Source organism: Podarcis raffonei, chromosome 5 (assembly GCF_027172205.1).
Source record: "Podarcis raffonei isolate rPodRaf1 chromosome 5, rPodRaf1.pri, whole genome shotgun sequence".
NCBI classification, from domain to species: domain Eukaryota; kingdom Metazoa; phylum Chordata; class Lepidosauria; order Squamata; family Lacertidae; genus Podarcis; species Podarcis raffonei.
Window position 1 is genome coordinate 80052784 of NC_070606.1, and position 14644 is coordinate 80067427.

General features: G+C 44.8%; 1 protein-coding gene across 8 annotated transcripts in view; it reads right to left on the reverse strand.

Moving 5' to 3' along the window:
* The window catches only part of PLCH1 (phospholipase C eta 1), a 144308-nt gene that overhangs the window by 81167 nt on the left and 48497 nt on the right, over positions 1–14644 (reverse strand). The window contains exon 1 of one of the 8 annotated variants that reach the window (XM_053390332.1): positions 7710–7734. The exons of the other annotated variants lie outside the window; for them this stretch is intronic. Coding sequence (XP_053246307.1) covers positions 7710–7719 — 10 coding nt within the window. The 5' untranslated portion in view covers positions 7720–7734. Of the gene's footprint in view, positions 1–7709; positions 7735–14644 lie in introns of those variants that run through there. 8 annotated transcript variants of the gene reach the window in all.

Sequence of the window (14644 nt, forward strand, 5' to 3'; positions counted from 1 at the left end):
TGTCACCTTAGGAAGATATATGAGGTCTCCCAAGACTTCTCTTATCCCACAATTCTTCTTGCCGAAAGATTTCTTGAGCATCTCAAAAAAGAGCCTCTCCAAGTTGGGTGGATAGACAACAAAAGTGGCAAATGTGGTTCAATATACAGCAAGTTAAAGTGGGGGACACACACCTCTAATTTTGCACATACTGAGCTGTTAAAATTTGACCAGGGAAAACACCTTGGAGTTACGGTGGATATGCACGTAATCGCACTTACATAACCAGAGAGAAAAATAGTATAACAAGCTGCTATTTGCTGCAGAATTACAAATGGAAACAAACTTTGATTTTACAAGCCGAGGAAAATGCTCTTCCATTAGAGGCCTAATGCATTTTTTGTTTTCCTTTTTAAAACGCAACCCTTAAAAATTACAATCCCAGAGGGAAAAGCAGGTTTACAGTGACTGGCTTTTATAGAATTATTAATGTTACCATCATTCAAATGAAGGGAAGATTAGATCAGTCCTAAAGAGCACTGCCCAACAATGGAAGTGTAATTATTAAAAAAGGAAGCTAAACTGTACTTCTAAATTAAATACCTAAAGTGGTATGAACAACATGAAGGCCGGAGGCACAAATCCAACAAAATTCAGTAACAATGAAATGTCCAAACAATCAGAAAATTTAATTCACTGGCAAGCGGCACCACAAATCCCAGGTGGGTATTTACTGAACTATTATATATTTTCTTCCTTTCAGGTCCGCAGTAGACCTGCAGACCAGATCTGGAGAACGACAGAAATAAAAGCACAAAGCAGCATCAACAGCAAAGTTACAAAGCAGCCATAATAACAAAAATAAAAGCACAGCATTGGAAAGGATGCCTAAACAAGGCATATTTTACTGAGAGTGGGGAAGCAGCTGTCTTCCTGAATAAATGATGCCCCATAACTTTGGATACTAGCTATGACATGGCTCTTTCCCAAAAAAAAACCCATTTCATATTTTATCCAGACCAGAGGTGGGAAACTTGTTTCACATTCCCTTTGCTGGTCGAAATTAGCCAGGTGGCTTTCGACCACTTGTGACCAAGTGAAGATGCCTGGGTACCAGGATGGAGCCTGACATCTCCACCATCTGGAGATTCTTGGATCTGAACTGTTTTCACACACTAATACCCCCACCTTGTAGAATTCTATCCGTTATATTTTATTTTATATTTTATATTTTATCAGAAAATGAATTTCTGGAACCAAAATGCTTTTTCTGTACAGCCTTAGCAGGAGCAGTTGCCATTAAGAAAAAGAGGTTGGAACAGGCTAATAATAATAATAATAATAATAATAATAATAATAATTTATTATTTATACCCCGCCCATCTGGCTGAGTTTCCCCAGCCACTCTGGGCGGCTTCCAATCAAGTGTTAAAAACAATACAGCATTAAATATTAAAAACTTCCCTAAATAGGGCTGCCTTCAGGTGTCTTTTAAAGAGAAGATAGCTGCTTATTTCCTTCACATCTGAAGGAAGGGCGTTCCACAGGGCGGGCACCATTACCGAGAAGGCCCTCTGCCTGGTTCCCTGTAACCTCACTTCTCGCAATGAGGGAACCGCCAGAAGGCCCTTGGCGCTGGATCTCAGTGTCCGGGTTGAACGATGGGGGTGGAGACGCTCCTTCAGGTATACAGGACCGAGGCCGTTTAGGGCTTTAAAGGTCAGCACCAACACTTTGAATTGTGCTTGGAAACGTACTGGGAGCCAATGCAGCCAATCCACATATAACAATAGATATGTGGACTGTCCCTGGATCAAGTGACTATTCTTCCTTTCAGTTCTCAACATCCTTAACTTAGATCGCGGTTGTCACTGAACTAGCCATATGTTTAACTAAGAATCAATCAGTCCATCACTTGCAAAATAAAACTTTAGAGCTATCTTGCCCCAAAATGGCAACTAGACATTCCGTTTTGGCAACCGCAACCATGGTTTAAGGAGCTATTTGGCACCTAGCTTATACATCTGAGTTTCAAACACTGATTCCCTTCTGAGAGATCTTCTGGGGGCCATGTGCTAGCAGTACGCAGGGCCAGATGCGAAGGTGGATGGAGCAATTAATGTAGCTTCCAACTTTGTACAATAGTCTAAATTCCTACATACACACGTGGTTCTATTCTCCTTTTAGGCAAGCAGGAAGCATTATCAGAGTTCAAAGGCCAGGTAAAAGCACTCAAGGAGGATACCAAGCAGGGCAAGTGGGGGTGAGGATAGGGAAGGCACCTGCCTATTGAGGGCCCAGGGGGCCAGAGAGAGGGGCTGGAAGGGCCATATTTGGCCCCCAGGTCTGACGTTGCCCACCCCTTGACCCAAACATTAAGCAGTGAATTGTGGGATCCTGCCCAGGAAAGCGGGTGACATATTGCTTAGCATGTGCCAGTGAGGTCCATTACCGTATTTTTCGCCCCAAAAGACGCACCAGACCATAAAGCACACCTAATTTTGGAAGGAGGAAAACAAGAAAAAATTATTCTGAATCCCAGAAGCCAGAACAGCAAGAGGGATCTGGCTTCTGGGATAGCCTCTGGCTGTTCTGGCTTCTGGGATAACCACACCAAGCCTCTTCAGGGCAGCGGGATGAAGGCTCCCCCTGCCTAAAGAGGCTGTGCACGACTAAGGCAGAAGCCAGGACGGTGCATCGCTGAAGGGGCGCTGCACAGTTCTCCCTCTCTGAAAGGGAGAACTGTGCAGCGCCCTTTCAGCGAAGCTGGAGAAGGAACAGAAGGAGTCCCTTCTGTTCCTCCTCCGGCTTCCAGGACAGGCGCTGCGCAGAGAGGTAGAGCTGCCGCAGCACTCCTTCAGCAAAGCGGGAGGAGGAACAGAAGGGGCTCCGTTCCTCCTCCCACTTCGCTGAAGGGGCGCTGCGCAGCTCTACCTCTCTTTGCCGCGCCATTCGCTCCATAAGACGCACTCACATTTCCCCTTACTTTTTAGGAGGAAAAATGTGCGTCTTATAGAGCGAAAAATACGGTGGTTATGAGTACTGGATTTCACCCTGAAAGACTCGGGTTCAAATCCCTACCCACCCGTGAAGCCAGTCATCATCAGCCTAACCCTTCCTCACTGGGTTGTTGTGCAGATAAAAGACGTATTACACTGAATTCTTTGGGGCAGAGATGAGGAGCCTAAAGTCCTGTTGGACTTCAATTCCCATCAGCCCCTGATCAGTCTCTGCTAGCGAACTGTAACTTGCACTCTGAGCATCCACAGCTAATGCTATTTATTCTTTTCTTTTTTTCCTTCTGAGAGTGCACTTTATCTAAATCCCAAAGTGCAGTGCTAATATCTAGACTATAATTCAGCTAACCCCTAGCATCAGGAAGCTGTCGGTTGTTATTCTACTTTGGGGGCCTGTTATATAACAAAACATAGAAGGACATACGCTTGCGACTGTCTATCCATGGAATTATTTGTGCCTATGTACCTGAGCTTCTTTTCTCCCTGCCATCATTTCCATTTATTCTGTTACACTTTCCCCAGTCTTGAGACAGAACATTTTCCATAGAATCATAGAGTTGGACGGGTCCCTGGTGGTCATCTAGTCCAAACCCCTACCCAGAATTCCCCGGGCCAATTGCAACAAGGTGGAGATCTCTGGATGCCAGAATGATGACTATAATCTCCATAGTGCTGGTGATATACACAATTCATTTTCAGCTTCGTAATCTTGTAAATAATAAAAAATAGTGCTAGACATTCCATTGTGGCAACCGTAACCTAGGTTTAAGGTGCCATTTAGTGCATAGTCTATGCATCTTGAGTTTCTATGCAGGACATCTGTATGCAGATTTAACCAACCCTGCTTTGAAATCTCTGAAAGCAACGTGAACTTTTGTTTCTAAAGTTCATGGCTTCCCTGAATACAATTGTGAAATCTACCAATAAAGAGCCTTGTGGGTGTTACAATATTCTGTTCCACCTTAACAGATGTGTGGAGTTGTTGTATGTCACACGTCTGTTTACATTCCAGCACAGCTTGCTGGGAACTTCCATTGTGTGTATAGCTTTTGCTTAAGCTGTTTGCTTGGACACGAAGGGGAGAAGACATGTTTTTCCCTTTGTCCTGATGCTAAATAAAACGCCTGTAAATACGCTTTACGCAACCTCTATCTGCCCTTCTGTTGTGAAGAGTCTTTTTCTCTGCTGGCTTGAGTGCTCAGCTTCCAAAGGTTTCTGAAGCTCGGACATCGCCCGGCTGCCGGCCGGAGCCAGCTGGGGACCTGCCATTTGCCCCCGTTTCTTTGGATGCCTCCCAACTGTGGGATCAGGCCAAAGGCCCATCTAGTCCAGCATCCTGTTCTCACAGTGGCCAACCAGATGCCTGTGGGAAACCCGCAAGCAAGACCCGAACACAAGAGCCCTCTCCCCTCCTGCGATTTCCAGCAAGAGGCGTATTGTGTCTGACAGTGGCGGTATGCCATAACCATTGTAGCTGGTAGCCATTGATCGTTAATATCCTACCTTTCAGAATACAAAGCCTTCCAGGGGAGCTTACAGTTAATATCAGAATACCTTTTTAAATAGCAATATCATAAGACACAGGGCACTGGTGACAGGTGTGACTTTATGGGGGTTATAATAGTTCTCCAGAGTGTTCCACGTATGTTTTGAGCCACGTATGTTTTGAGCCATGTTTTCTGCATCGGTCAAAATCCAGTTCCTCACTTCCTAGGCCACAGAGTTTCCTTTTTGCACTGTAAGCCTGACAGACAGAGCTCTGTGGTTCAAGGGCATTCTCTAGGTGGCAGCGCCAGCCTGCCTGGGCACCGAAGTCAGCTGACAGCCAAGAGCCAAACCCTGTCCATGAGGTCCAAAACAGCCTCGGAGTGTGCTCAGACTGGGTTTGGGATGCTTGAGGAAATGTATGCTTTCTGAACGCTGATATGAACTGACTGGATCCACACCTCCTAGACAAATGTGCAGATCAAAACGTAAGCCGTCCGTCGGCTTTTGCACTTCCTAAATGCTCCGGTGAAGATTTTGCCTTCAAAAAAACAATAATGTTGAAATACAATTGATGATGATGATGATGATGATGATGATGATGATGATAAATTTTATTTATACCCCACCCTCCCTGGCCAGAGCCAGGCTCAGGGCAGCTAACACCAATAAAATCACAGTAAAAACATAATAGGGGGAAAAGAGGGGGCGGAGAAGAAAAAGAAAAACCAATTTAAAATACAGGTTAAAATGCAATTTAAAATGCAGCCTCATTTTAAAGTTGCTGATAAATCAAGAGCATAAGGGGAGGGAAACATAAGGGTCAGACCAAGTCCAAACTAAAGGCCAGGCGGAACAATGCATTTTAAAATATGTATTTAAATCCAAGACTTAGTGCAGATTTAAAATTAACAAATTAATGCAGAAAAAGGGGTGAACCCATACAAAAGGGTCACAGACTAGAAATAGACAGATTCCTCCATCCCTAGTCTGAGGACACTGAACAACTTGTCTCTTGTGCAAGGACACTGCCTGACTATGATTTCCTTATCCTAACGCCGGGTGTCAATGTAGCACATTTCAAACGGTGCAAAGCAGTTTGCCTGCCCTATGTCAAGACGCCTTCCAACAGCCATCCTGTAAGGTAGGTCAGCATCATTGCAAGTTTAGGGGCTGGAGCTGAAGGAATGGGAGCTTGCATGGGCCCACTAAGTCAGTTTAGAAACTGCAGGAGTGCAAAGTGCTGTTGCACCCAGTTCCTGCTTGCAGGTTCCCTATACAGTGGTACCTTGCTTCTCAAATGCCTTGATACTCAAACAACTTGGAACCCAAACACTGCAAACCCGGAAGTAAGCGTTCCGGTTTGCAAACTTTTTTCAGAAGACAAACGTGCTCTGTTTTGGGTGTTATGCTTCCGATTTGAGTATTATGCTTCCAATTTGAGTGCCACACTTCCTTTTTGAGTATTACACTGAGGTCTGTCTGTTTTTGCTATTAATTTTGCATTTTTGTTTTTGGGGCTCTTTTTGTTTTGTTTTTATGACTGTGTGGAACGCAGTTCAGCTACTGATTGATTGATTGTGTGACTGCAGTACATTGTTTATTGCTTTCATTTTATGGATCAATGGTCTCATTAGATAGTAAAACTCATGTTAAATTGCTGTTTTAGAGGTTGTTTTTAAAAGTTTGGAATGGATTAATACATTTTGCATTACACTCTATGGGAAAGCACGCCTTGGTTTTGGAACGCTTTGGTTTTGGAACGGATTTCCGGAACGGTAAACCAAGGTAAGCATCTGATTGGCCACTATGACAACAGGATAATAGACTAGCTGGCCTCATCCATAAGCTGGCATTTTAAACCACCACTACCCATGCTTTTGTTCCTTTTGCAGTGCCATTTTTGTGAACCACTAGACATTGCAACCATGACGGCTGTGATGAGACCATGAAGGCGAGGGAATTTTTTGATCCAAAGCCACACTGGTAGTAAGCCTTTCTTCTTTTTAATCAAGCATGGAAGAAAAAGAAGTAACCACTTAACTCTAAATTAGGCTAATTGCCAAAAACTGTTGCAAATATTCTGCCACTTCATTATACCACGCAGAACATAAGTTTTATTAATCAAACATGCCTAATGAGTTTACATAGCTTAATCATCACTACTATGAGGGGGAACAGCTTTTCGATAGAAAGCCTTTGTACCACTGAAAGAAAAGTGTGAAGAGTTAACGTCTCAATCTGGTCCAGGATTCTAAAAGCCTAAGCCAAGGGCAAACAATATGGCAGTTCTGCAGATGCCCTTCAGCTACAGATTCCACCATCCCTGACCCATCCACAGTGACCTTGCTGGCTGGAGCTAATTCATTTATGATTTTTTTATTTTCCATATTTGTAAGCTGCCTTTGAGGATTGTCCTTCCAAGGCAGATCTCAATCATAGAATCATAGAATTGTGGAATTAGAAAGGACCCCTAGAGTCATCCAGTCTAACCCTCTGCAATGTGGCAATCTCAGCTAAAGCATCCATGACAGATGGCCACATTAAAAATAGTTAACAACTGATAACATTACAAATCACAAAAAATATAAACATCTGAGACACTATATAACTCATATAAAAATCATCATAGCAGCAGGAAGAACCAGTAACAAGCTGACTAAAATAATACAAGTGTGAAAACAGAGAGCATAAAGAGCACATTTAAAAACCACCAGGAGAAAAGTACCAACACAAATATTGACACAAAAGCAGTTTTTAAGTCTTTAATTTTAAAAGTCATTATGGAGCCTTATGTATTGACCTAAGGGGGTCCTTCCACAGGATCACCACAAAATAGGCCCTGTCTTTTGTGTCTGCCATTCTAATACAATCTAATATGGACTAGAGTTGATTCAGCAACTTCCAGGCGGCTGTGCTGTCTGTGGATGATGGGAATTGTAGTCCGAAACATCTGGAGGTGTGACAAGTTAGGGAAGGCTGCTATGAGCATTTGCTTTTTCTGATAATATACTCTTTCGCTTTAGAGATAATGCTGGTCAGAAAATCTTTAAAACTGCAAAGAACAAAAGCCTCTTTTGCAAAGCAAAAACAGTCTATGGTGCAGATTAATTCACAAAATCCAGACCACAATGGTGCCATTGTAACAGATATGACATGCACCTGTGAAAGAGGCTTGCAATTAAATTCAGATGAATCCAGAAACCAGTATGTCGAAAGGGGTCTTACCTTTAATCATGTGCAGATATTGTTAGTCTAGAGGACTGCTATCGAACACCACATAGCTTCCTGCTACGGTTCTTCTCAATTAGGAACAAGCAATCGCTCTCCTTCTTCAATTACACTTCAGAGCAGCTAGACTAGAATGCTGGAAGGCAGGAGCAGACTTGCTTACCAAACCATTGGGCAGAACAGAGCCACACATTCTCCTTAATATCTCCAGAACAACAAAGACTCAAATTTTATGCTATTAAAAAAAACAACTCCTAAGAATTCCATCTACAAAAGTTTGCAATGATTTGGTTTTCACTCGATTTGAAAGAATGAAAAATGATGTGAAATAAACACAGAGGAAATGTGCTTATAACAAGAAGGACATAAGAGCATCTCCTTTGAATCACACCAGAAGTTCCCTATGGCCCATCATCCTGTTCTCCCAGTTACTAACTAGATGCCTAAGGGAAGCCGTACAGCAGGACTGGAGGCTCAATATTCATGGGGACAAGGCAGCCTCGTCTCAAAACCAAGGCCAAATACAGAGGGCCATTTTCCAAATGGTAAATTTAAATGGGAAGAAACTGCCTCTTATCAAGACAGATGTTGGGGGTGGGAAGGACGCAGGCAAGTGTGCACCAGGGGCCTGGAATCTGACTCAGGAGGGGGGGGTAAGGTAAAAGGTAAAGGACCCCTGGACAGTTAAGTCCAGTCAAAGGCAACTAGGGGGTTGCGGCGCACATCTCACTTTCAGGCCAAGGGAGCCAGTATTTGTCCACAGACAGCTTTCCGGGTCATGTGGCCAGCATGACTAAACTGCTACTGGTGCAATGGAACACCATGACAGAAGCCAGAGCGCACGGAAATGCCAGTTACCTTCCCGCCACAGTGGTACCTATTTATCTACTTGCACTGGTGTGCTTTCGAACTGCTAGGTTGGCAGAATCTGGGACAGAGGGATGGAAGCTCACTCCATGGCGGGGATTCGAACCACCAACCTTCCGATCAGCAAGCCCAAGAGGGCTTCACAAGCTGGATTCAGACATGGGGCTGGTTGCATTAGTTTTAGTAGTTCTAATGCCAACACATCGGTCCAGATTCCTAACGTTCCTTTTACTACACTGCAGTGCCTGTTGCGCTGTGGCTTTCTGATCGATAACAGCACCACGTTGCACTAAAATTTAAACAGCGGGAAAGAGCTGTATGCTGTGATACTGCCCCAAAATGTCAACACATGAAACTGCAACGCAGTGCTCCTGTGGTTTTCTGAGTTAACAGGGCTGCAAACAAATCTTTCCTGGAAATCAACGCTAAACTTCTGCCATGTTCCACTGGATTTCCAGAAGTGGTTGTTTACGTTGTGTGAAAGAGCACACAAAAACGCAAAAATTAACAAGTGAGGAAATGTCAGGAAAGCAGAATAAAGAGCCGTCGAGCAGCTTTTCTGCTGCGAGAGGCGGTGTTGCAAGGGAGCCTGCAAGAATGAAGCAAAAATTGAGTACAGGGCAAATTGCATGAGTGCTCCAAACCTAGTCACTGTCCTCCCTCATAGTGATGAATGAATAGGAAGGGAACACACAACAGACTCTGCCCATGTGGCTCCAGAAGTCATGCACCTACAGGATCACACCACAAGAAATACTCTCAGGGTCCTTCTCCGCATGCATGCAAACAAGTCAGGGTATCATCCTGCAATTTTGGAAGAATGTGTGGTAAAACAATCATCTTCAACCCCAGTGTGAAACCTTCTCTAGAGGTCAAGAAAAGGAGAGTAATTTGTTATTAAGCAATCAGTGTTATTAAGCAATCAAAAGATCCTCCTGCTGAGCCTTGCTAATAAAAAAATATACATTAATCACTCTCTACCTCTTCAGAGCAAATGCTCCTCCTACATAGCAGCAAGGGGCTATCGACCTCCAAGAAGGGTTAATTTGTGAGATAACTATCTCAGCCACCCGAGCAGATAAAAAGCACCTTCTGGTTTCATGTCTGATTATGCCCAGGGGTACACTATGAAAACACCGAGATCCATAGCATAAAATCAATTATTTTTTATTTTTTACATCTTGAATACATTCTCTTCTGCTCTGCCTCCCTCCCAAAATGATTTAGATCTAACGACAGCAGCAAAAGGCAGTGGATTTTCCTGCACCAACCTCTGTTCCCTCCAGGCTAACTCAAGAGCGCACAGGATTTTGAACTATAAAGGCAGCTCTCGATTTGTCAGGCACAGATTCCCGTGAAGGAACCCTGAAGGGCAAAATATAAAAAGAGGAGATATATCTACTTGCCTAATAGGTTCGGCGCTGGATACTGGCTCAGGTACTAAAAGTCTCTCTAGGTCTCTCTCAGAGCACACGGGATCTGTTCCACTTCCAGCTCATGCAGGGTCTGAGAGAGCCACTGTGTAAGCAGGAAAGCCAGCCAGAGTGATGCAAGTTACTAGGAAAAGCTGCAGATTTTTGCATATATTATGACGAACCCTTTCACAGTCTAGTAAGAAGGAAAGGCACAAATGTCTTGCGATCCCATCCATTCACTTGCATGGGAAGATGAATCAGCGTATAGGGAGGAGCTTCAAAAAGTCTCGACATGGTGCCTAGAAAACAACTTTCACCTAAATATCAGTAAGACAAAGGAGATGGTGTTGGACTTTTGGAGGAAGAGAGGGGAACTAGTCCCGTTGTATATCAGGGGGTGCTGTGTGGAGAGAGTCCTTTAAATTCCTGGGAGTCTACCTTAGTGAAGACCTAACTTGGAAAAACAATACAACCCAGGTGGTTAGGAAGGCCCAACAGAGACTCCATTTCTCAGGGTCTTGAGAAAGAACAACATCAAACAAAAATTGATGATCTCCTTCTACCGGTCCACAACACAAAGTGTCCTTTCATACTGTATTACAGTGTGGTACACTGGTTTGACAGCCACGGACAGGAAGTCCCTATAGAGGGTGGTGAATACAGCGCATGATATCATGGGCTGTCCCCTGAGTTCGCTATATGACATCGTGGAAGACCGTTGCCTCAGGAGAGCGAGGAAAATTCTTAGGGACGACTCACACCCCAGCCAGCACCTCTTTAATCTCCTACCTTCAGGCAGGAGATACAGAAGTATAGTCAGCCGCACCAACAGGTTAAAGAACAGTTTTTATCCGTGGGCTGTTGAGCTGCTGAATGGGAAGAAAAGTAGTGGTGCAAATGAATTCCAGCAAGCACACAGACTGCGTACAAGACTGAGTGTGGGGGGGGGGCTCATTTAATTTCACTGTGCACAGGTGGTGTAGTGACAATAAAGGTTTATTATTATTTGTTATTATTATTAAGATTCAAGTTCACTTTTATGTAAGATGCGGAGCCCCTGTCTTCAGCAAGTACATGCTTTAATTATACATCTACAATGGTACCTCGCAAGACGAATGCCTCGCAAGACGGAAAACTCGCAAGAAGAAAGAGTTTTCCGTTTTTCGAGGTGCTTCGCCAGACGAATATCCCTATGGGCTTGCTTCGCAAGAAGAAAGCCCATAGGGAAATCTCCGGGGACCTCTTTTAAAATGCTGGCGGTCGGGAGCAAAGACTTTCGCCCACTGCCTGCCTTCAGAAGAGGTCCTGGACCTCTTCTGAAGGCTGGCGGGGGGCAAAAGTATTTGCTCCCCCCGCCTGCCTTCCGGGGATAGCGGAGAAGCGCAGCGCGTTTCTCCGCTATCCCGACGGCCTTTGAAGGCAGGCGGGGGGGAGCAAAGACTTTCGCCCACCACCGGCCTTCAGAAGAGGTCCTGAACCTCTTCTGAAGGCCAGCGGGGGGCAAAAGTCTTTGCTCCCCCCCGCCTGCCTTCCGGGGACAGCAGAGACTTCTCCGCTGTCCCGGGGCGATCTTAAAATGCTGGCGGGCGGCAGCGAACCCTTCGCTGCCGCCCGCCAGCATTTCCCGGGGGCTTTTAAAATGCTGGGGGTCGGCAGCGAAGGCTTCGCTGCTGCCCGCCAGCATTTTAAAATCGCCCCGGGACAGCGGAGGCTTCGCTGCCGCCCGCCAGCATTTTAAAATCGCCCCGGGACAGCGGAGGCTTCGCTGCCGCCCGCCAGCATTTTAAAATTGCCCCGGGACAGCGGAGAAGTCTCCGCTGTCCCGGGGGCTTTCAAAATGCTGGCGGTCGGCAGCAAAGCCCTCCTGTCCCCGGAGCTTGCGGGGCAGGAGGTGGGGAGAAGGGCTTTTCTTCCCACCGCCAGCCTTCAGAACAGCCTTCTGAAGGCTGGCGGTGGGAAGAAAAGCCCTTGTCCCCCCCCCCCCAGCCTTCAGAAGAGGTCGGGGGACAGACTGTCCCCGGACCTGGTCTGAAGGCGGTTTCCATAGGAATGCATTGATTGATCTTCAATGCATTCCTATGGGAAACCGTGCTTCGCAAGACAAAAAGCTTGCAAGAAGAAAAAACTCGCGGAACGAATTAATTTCGTCTTGCGAGGCACCAGTGTATAGCCCACCCTGTATGATGGCCTGGGATTCGGACTCAGAGGCTGAACCTGAGGAATCCCAGCCTGCACAGGAGTCCCCGCCTCCAGAACCAGCTGAGCCGGGGCTGGGGCCTGAACCTGAAGGGTCCTCACCTGTGCTGGATCCTCAGGTGCAGGCACCAGCTGAGTCTGCTCTGGCTCCTGAGGTGATGGAGGACCCATTGCCTGCAGGTGCTCCACTCTCAGCCCCATCAGGTGAGAAGGAGGTTGCCTCTGGGTCCGTTAACCCTACAGCCTCTGCTGAGTTGCAGAGGCTCAGGGCAGAGAGGCGGAGGGAACTAAGTTCCCGCAGGAGGAGTGCTCACCTCCAGGCCTGGAGAGGCGAGACACCTGTGGACCGGGACCGCCCTATGCCTCGGGGCAGATAAAAGCCAGTCAGCCCCAGTCCCAAGTTGTGGGAGCAACATTGTTGGTAGCCTCTTCCTGCCAGCACCCTGTCCTGCTCTTCTGCCAGAGTTCCTGACCTCGCCCGACTCCTTGCCTTGGAACCCGCTTCAGCCTTGACAGACAGCCTACACACCACAACCTCGACCCTGGACTGGACACGGACCTCGCTGCACGGTAACCCCCAGGACCAGCACACCGTGTCCCAATAAAGTTACCCCTAAGCACTATGTGAATCAAGCTGCATTTCCCAGTAGTGACACAGTGGTGAATTCTCCTTCTCATGCTGTTTCGGTACCATGAGAATGGAGAATCATAAACAACAGCGGCAAGAGTATTTTTAGCCCAGAAATGGAAGCAAGAAGAAATTCCGACGAAAGAAGAATGGCAGATAAAATTAATGGACTATGCAGAATTGGATAAAATGACAGGAAGGATTCGAAACCTGCGGGACCAGAGATTCACAGAAGATTGGGAGAAGCATACGAATTATTTGAAGAGCAACTGTAATCTTTTTTTTTTTTTTTTACTAATCTTTTTATTGATATTTTGGAAACGACATCAAACAATACAAAAAAGAAAAAAGACTGAAAAGAAGAAAAGCAAACAAACAAACAAACAACAACAACAAACAACGCCTATAAACATAAAACAAACAAACCAACATAACATCACTCAATTGACTTCCTTCCATCTCAGTTTAGGCAAAATAAACTCATCGCTTATCTGCAGATTGTATTATATCAGCTCTTTACATCGCAGGTTTTAGATTCCGCCCACTGTGATTTTGGTAATACCTAGATTGATTTCAATGTAACTTACAAATTTACTCCAGTCGTTCGTAAACTTAACGATTTTTTGATGCCTAATTTTTTGTGACATTCTAGCTAATTCTATATACTCATATAATTTCATTTGCCATTCTCTAATGGTGGGGATATTGGAAGTTTTCCAGTTTTGCGCTAACAAAATCCTGGCGGCCACCATTGCATATTGAAAGAATGTTTGGTCTTCATTTTTGATCTCCTCTCCGATCATACCTAAAAGGAACGCTTCAGGTTTTTTGGGGAAGGTGTATTTCAGTATTCTTTTTAATTCATCGTAAATTTGTCCCCAAAATCTTTTCACTTCGTCACAGGTCCACCACATGTGAAAGAAATTACCCTCTTTAGTTTTACATTTCCAGCATATGCTGTCTCCGGTCTTATACATCTTCCCCAGTTTTGCCGGGGTGATGTACCAACGATACATCATTTTCTCCATGTTTTCTCGGAGAGCAGCACATGCTGTGAACTTCATACCTTTCTTCCAAAGTTTTACCCATCTGTCAAACTCCAGATTATATCCAAGGTCTCTGGCCCATTTGACCATGACTCCTTTCACCTCTTCATCTTTAGTATCCCAGTCTAACAGTTGGTTATACATTTTGGATAAAAGTTTAGTATTACTTTCTAAGATTTCCACCTGGTACCTGGACTTTTTTTCACTCATTCCTATTTTTTTATGATCGTACCATAACGCATTAATTTGGTGAAATTGTATCCATCCAGTTAATTTATCCTTTAGCTCTTCGTACGGTCTAATTTTCCACCCTCTTTCTGATTTAACTAGGAGATCTTCGTATGTCCATCTTTCACATTCCAGATTTAACTTTTTTGTTGTTAAGATATCAATTGGTGAAAGCCACCAAGGGGTGTCTCTTTCAATCAGCTTTTTGTTCCTGTTCCAAACTTCTAATAACGAGCCTCTAATGATATGATTAGAGAAGCCTCTGTGGATCTTTCCTTTATCATGCCACAAATAAGCATGCCAGCCGAATCTAATGTTAAATCCCTCTAGATCCAACAAATCCGTGTTTTTTAAAATGGCCCATTCTTTTATCCAACAAAGACAAGCGGCCTCATAATAAAGTTTTAAGTTCGGAACTGCAAAACCCCCTCTTTCTCTTAGATCCGTGAGGAGTTTGAATTTAATTCTTGCCCTTTTCCCTTGCCATATAAATTTAGCTAAAGTTCTTTGCCAATTCTTAAAACATGCCGTACCTCTAATTACCGGGATATT